This window comes from Toxorhynchites rutilus, unplaced genomic scaffold (genome assembly GCF_029784135.1).
Source record: "Toxorhynchites rutilus septentrionalis strain SRP unplaced genomic scaffold, ASM2978413v1 HiC_scaffold_139, whole genome shotgun sequence".
NCBI lineage: Eukaryota > Metazoa > Arthropoda > Insecta > Diptera > Culicidae > Toxorhynchites > Toxorhynchites rutilus.
In genome coordinates this window covers 21,436-27,239 of record NW_026599695.1, presented here as the reverse complement: position 1 = coordinate 27,239, position 5,804 = coordinate 21,436, and the positions used below count along the sequence as shown (strand labels likewise).

At 44.7% G+C, this 5,804-nt stretch overlaps 2 protein-coding genes across 2 annotated transcripts; both read right to left on the bottom strand.

Moving 5' to 3' along the window:
• Positions 1-737: 737 nt before the first annotated feature.
• Positions 738-2,747, bottom strand: LOC129781532 (uncharacterized). Its single transcript, XM_055789208.1, has one exon. It carries the CDS (start codon positions 2,745-2,747, stop codon positions 738-740), a length of 2,010 nt encoding a protein of 669 aa, XP_055645183.1.
• A 321-nt stretch (positions 2,748-3,068) lies between these two features.
• Positions 3,069-5,804, bottom strand: LOC129781531 (uncharacterized). Its single transcript, XM_055789205.1, has one exon. The coding sequence runs from the start codon at positions 5,802-5,804 to the stop codon at positions 3,069-3,071; it is 2,736 nt and encodes a 911-aa protein (XP_055645180.1).

The following is a 5,804-nucleotide window of genomic DNA, read 5'->3' as shown; positions in this document are numbered from 1 at the left end:
AGGCGAGAGAGGCCGATGGGAACAGTTTCATATGTGATATATCAGGAAATCGAATCACGAGCTTAATTTTCAATTGGTTAAAAATCATAAAAACAACGACGCGTAATATTGGAGTGAACTTTTACTTTTACAGTTCAGAAACGTGAAATTCAATTTTTATTATAATATTCCAGAAATAATTTTCCAACTATCTCTACTGGTGACCGGGGTAACAATGACTCTAATAATGAAAAAAAATTGGCAAAGGTAAATTGATTGAGAAAGAAAGGAACTCCCTAACGAAAAGTAAACTAATTGCGTAACCATGGTAATTTTCATTTAAAATTAGCTGCGTTCAGCAGTCGGATTAGTAGATGGATTCTAAACTGCCTATAAAATTCAAAAATGCGACTCTGGTCTAATCTAAACTTATCATAGCCGGCGACCTGAAATGAACATTTCACTAATATATAATACATGTAAATTCACATAGTTCTTCTTTAGCTTTGCAATTCACAATAGTTCCGATTAATTCTATCCGATGTCATCCGGGTTGGATGCTGTATTACTCTGCATGCTCATCTCTTCTTCATCCATCGTAGGCAATGGACAAAGTTTCGTCACAGCTCGCTTGAATGTTGTACCACTTGAGGTACGCACTGTAACCACACGAGTCACTCCGTCCTGCCCAGGATGCAGTTCCAAAATGCGAACTAGTGGCCAGCGCACTGGTGGTAAAAGATTGTCTTGCAGGATCATCACTTGGCCGACTTTGAGATGAATGGGACGCCGGTGCATGGTAGTCTGTCGTTGGAGCTCTTTAAGGTACTCTGTCTTCCAGTGGTACCAAAACTGCTGCTGTTTTGCTGGATAATCTGGTATCTGTTTCTCAGTCGGTTCACTGGAACGTCCTTCATGTCTGGGTAAGGTAGGGCTTGGAGTTGTGAACCTACCAAAAAATGGCCTGGCGTGAGGGCTTCGAAGTCGTTAGGATCCTCCGATAGTGGTACTAATGGTCTTGAGTTCATCGCACTTTCTACTTGCGATAGTATCGTGATTAAGTCCTCGTGCAGTAGAGAAGTGCTGCCCAACTGACGAAGCAAATGCTTCTTTGCCACTTTCACCGCAGCCTCCCATAATCCGCCGAAGTTGGGGGCGCGTGGGGGAATCATATTCCATTGTATCTCTTCATTTGCGAGAGCGGTAGCGATACGATCGGTTTCCTTTGAATTTGAGAGCATTTGGTAAAGATCATGCAATTCATTTCGAGCACCGACAAAATTTGTGGCGTTGTCCACAAAAATACTATCGGGCTTGCCTCGTCTAGCCACGAACCGTTGCAGGGCGGAGAGAAAGGAAGCTGTGGATAGGTCTCCAACCAGCTCAATGTGTACCGCTTTTGTACTAAAGCAGACAAACAGGGCAATATAGGCTTTGGTAGGAGCAGTCTTACGGTTGGTGGACTTCACAAATACAGGGCCACAAAAATCTATCCCAGTGGATGCGAAAGGCCGACTGGGTTTAGTTCTAGCAAGAGGTAATTGTCCGATTGGTTGTTGTAATGGTCGAGGATTAACGCGAGTACACCGATAGCAACTGCGTATCACGCTACGTACAGCCCTTCTTCCATTTGTGGGCCAGTATTCGTTGCGAACTACTCCCAATGTAAGCGATATCCCACCATGAACCAATTTGCAGTGATGCGATAATAAAAGCATTCGGGTAAATCGGTGGAAACCAGGGAGTAGAATTTGATGTTTGGTGCTATATGATTCTTCCGACAATCTGAGCCGGCCACCGACTCGGATTATACCCAACGAATCCACGAAAGGGTTCAGAAGCTTAAGTGTGGAATTCTTCGGTACCAAATTTCCTTTTTTGAGCAGATGTAGTTCCGTTTTGAAGCATTCTCTTTGGACGATCTTCACAAGACAATCCCTGGCATTTTCAAGTTCACTAGGTTGGAGAATGATGGTAGATTGCTTCGGCCCCTTTTGCATATGCCGGATAAACCTCAAACAGTAAGCAGTCGTACGCAGTAGACGATTGTACGAGAATGAGCGGGTGAATAAAGGGTTGAGCGGAGGTGGATTTTGCAGTAATAATGTGGTAGTTTTACGTTCCGTCTCTCCATCTGCATGTGTTACTCTCGGGATTTCCAGCTTCGGCCAATTTTCCTCTCCTCTTTCCAACCAATTGGGTCCATTCATCCATATTTTGCAAGTCAGCAACTGTTGTACGGTTAAACCTCTGGACACAACATCGGCTGGGTTATCCATTCCAGGTACATGTAGCCATGAAGCACCGTTTGTTCGGGTTTGAATGTCTGCTACACGGTTTGCCACAAAGGTTTTCCAGGTTTGTGGCGGTGCACGAAGCCAATATACTACCACCATCGAGTCAGTCCAATAGAAAATAGGTACGGCTTTCATATTCAGTGCAGTTGTGACTCTCGACGATAAGCGAGCGCCGAGTTGAGCTGCGCACAATTCCAGTCTCGGGATGCTACGTTTTTGTAAGGGGGCAACTCTAGATTTTGCTGCCAATAATATCACTTTCACTTGACCGTTGGCCTTCACCGTCCGTGCGTAGATGCAGGCTCCAAAAGCCAATTCCGATGCATCCGTGAAGCAATGCAACTGCACTTCCCCCACGTCGAAGGCAAACCGCGGAACCCGGAAATCGGCTAGCGATGGTAAGTCCTCCACGAAACGTTTCCACGTAGTACGGACCTCTCCAGGCACTTCTTCATTCCAATCGATAGACATCAACCAAAGTTGTTGGATGAAAATTTTCGCGCGCACAACGATAGGTGCGATTAATCCCAATGGGTCATATAATTGAGCGATAACCGACAAAATTCGGTTTTTCGTTATCTTTCCGTCCGTAGAAAATGGGCCAAAAATAATACAGAAACGATCAGACGTAGGCTTCCAAGAAATTCCCAAAACTTTCACAATTTCGCCATGTGCACGGTCTTCATTTGAGGGGTGAGCTAAGTTCTCAGGTGCTACTCCTTCCAATACTTGAGGAAAATTCGAACACCATTTCCTCAGGGAAAATCCTCCACGGTTCATTAGTTCGTCCATTTATTTACGCAACCGTATAGCTGTCGTGATGTCTACTTCGCTCCGAACGAAGTCATCCATATAAAAATCTCGCTTTAAAGCGGCTGCGGCGAGAGGAAACGAATCACTTTCATCTTCGGCGAGTTGATGTAGTGTACGTGTCGCTAAGAATGACGATGGTCCCAATCCGTATGTCACTGTGGTCATCTCATATTTAGTTATCGGGTCTGTCTTATTGAATCTCCACAACACACGTAGGAGGGGGCGGTCATCGGGATGGAGTACGATCTGCCGATACATTTTCTCGATATCAGCTAACAATACAACCGAATTTTTGCGAAATCGGAGCAGGATATCGAAGAGCTCGTCTTGTATGACAGGGCCAACTAATAGCGAATCGTTGAGCGAGAATCCAGTACTTGTTTTGGCAGAGGCGTCAAACACACTCCGTACCTTGGTAGTGGTGCTTGATTCTTTCAACACAGCATGATGAGGAAGAAAACATACTGTATCGGGATTTGGTTCATCCATTGGTACCTCTCGCATGTGTCCCAGTTCAATAAATTCCGCCATGAATGCGTGGTACCTTTCCTTTAGGATGGGATTTTGGTCCAATTTACGTTCTAAACTTCCTAGCCGGGATTTTGCGTTAGAGTAAGACTCGCCTATCATCGTTTCAAATCCTTCTTTCTTGGGATATTTCATAGAGTATCGCCCAGTGGAATCTCTTGTGACCGTATCCTTGTAGAATGCCTCGCAATATTGATCGTTAGGGGAAAGGGTAACATTATCCAGTTCGTCTAGTTTCCAAAACTTCTCGATGTTTTGATTCAGGGTTTCCAGAGTGGAGGTGCAACAAACCATAGCTTGGGGCATTGGGTCATAACAAGCTTTTCCAGATACAAACCATCCAAACTTACTTTCAATTAAAGTTGGGGCTTGTGGGCCTATTTGCAACCGGCCACCTTGAAGGATTGCATAAAAATGTTCGGCGCCAATAATCAGATCCACTTTCCGGGCTATATTGAACTCAGGATCGGCCAGGGTGATGTAGTTAGGTATATTCCAATTTGTTGTAGCGATGCTCACAGGGGGTAGATCGGTTGTTAATTTTTTGAGCACCAAACAATTGAGAGGAAAGGAAAAATCGCTGACTCTCGATCTAACTTCGGTAGCTACCGAACAAACTGCTCGAATTGTGGATTCGCCGACACCGAGTATAGGTTGATCAATACGATGACGGAACAATCGGAGTTTTTGACAAAGCCGGTCACTCATTAGACTGCTTTGTGAGCCACTATCCAGGAGAGCTCGCGCCAAATGCTCATTTCCATAACCGTCTAGCACTTTGACGACAACTGTCGATAGGAAAACGTTGATACCACGAGATTCTACCGCTGAGTTGGAAGAAATTGCACCAGAAGTAGTTGCTGTTGTTACACCAATGGAATCGTTGAGCCTTGGAGGATTGGGAGCTGTTCGACTATATTGACCATTTGAATTTGGATTATTGTTCGATACTGACGCATCGAACCCAGGATGCAACAGCGAGTGATGTCGTTTTTGGCAATGCTTACAGGAGTAGCTTGACGAACAGTTTCGTACGAAATGATTGCTTCTAAAGCAATTACTGCAAATCCGTTTCGTGTTGACTAAATGTAATCGTTCCTTCAGTTGCATCTTTTCAAATACTGGACATTTAACTAACGGATGATGATCGTTGCAAGCTAGACATTTGGGTTGGTAGCTTTCCACTGCTGCATAGGAGTTGATCTTCGAAGATGATTGTGTTTGGGTTTTATGTTGCCTGACAGGGGGATAGTGCTTTCCATGGGACGAAGCGTTGGACTGCTCAGCCGAGATATGAAGTGACTCCAGAGTTCGAACCTTCCGAGTCAGGAAATCGATGAGGTTTTCGTAAGTTGGCTCCTCGTACGCAGAAACAAATTCTTCCCATTCCTTGAGGGTGTGATCGTCGACTCGAGAACACAGCAGTTGAACAAGCAGGCTGCCCCAATGCTCTGTAGGTTCTCCAAGCTGATTTAATATTTTCACATGTCGTTCGAAATCTTCCACAACAGCACGTAGCCCTACAGCTGATTTTCCCGGAGCCTTCGAATGGACCATCAGAGACTGTAGATGCTTCTTTTTTAGTAGGTAGGTATTCGAATAACGATTTAGAAGGGCTTCCCAAGCCACTGCATATTTATTCTCCGTAATTGTTAAGGATTCAATCAATTTAAGGGCATCGCCTCGCAAAGCGGACCGTAGGTACTGGAACTTTTGTATGCAGGGAATTTCTGGTGACGCGTGAATCAACGAGGAAAAAGAATCGTGGAATGTCAACCATTCATTCAGGTCACCATCAAACCGTGGTAATTCGATGGTAGGGAGCTTCACACTGGTGGCATGAGGAATGGCTGGGGAACCATGATGGATCGAAGAGTCTACTGGGGTTGGAGGAAGAGGAGGGAGCTTGTTGACGAGACCACCTTTCACCCGAAAGAACTGCTCTTCAACCTTTGCCCTTACTTTCGTATTAACCGCCACAAATTCATCACTGTCGTCAAATGCTTCGTATTCTTCTTGGATCGATTCGAACGTTTCCATGAGGATATCCAGTCGATCCAGACGTATTGCTATTTCATTTGCATCTCGTTCAGCGTTGAAGTTCATCAAGAAATCTTCGATCCTTTGTATTGAATCCAGAAGATTTTTCCGTTTCAGCTCCTTCGACTTCATTTTCTTCTCTTGCAT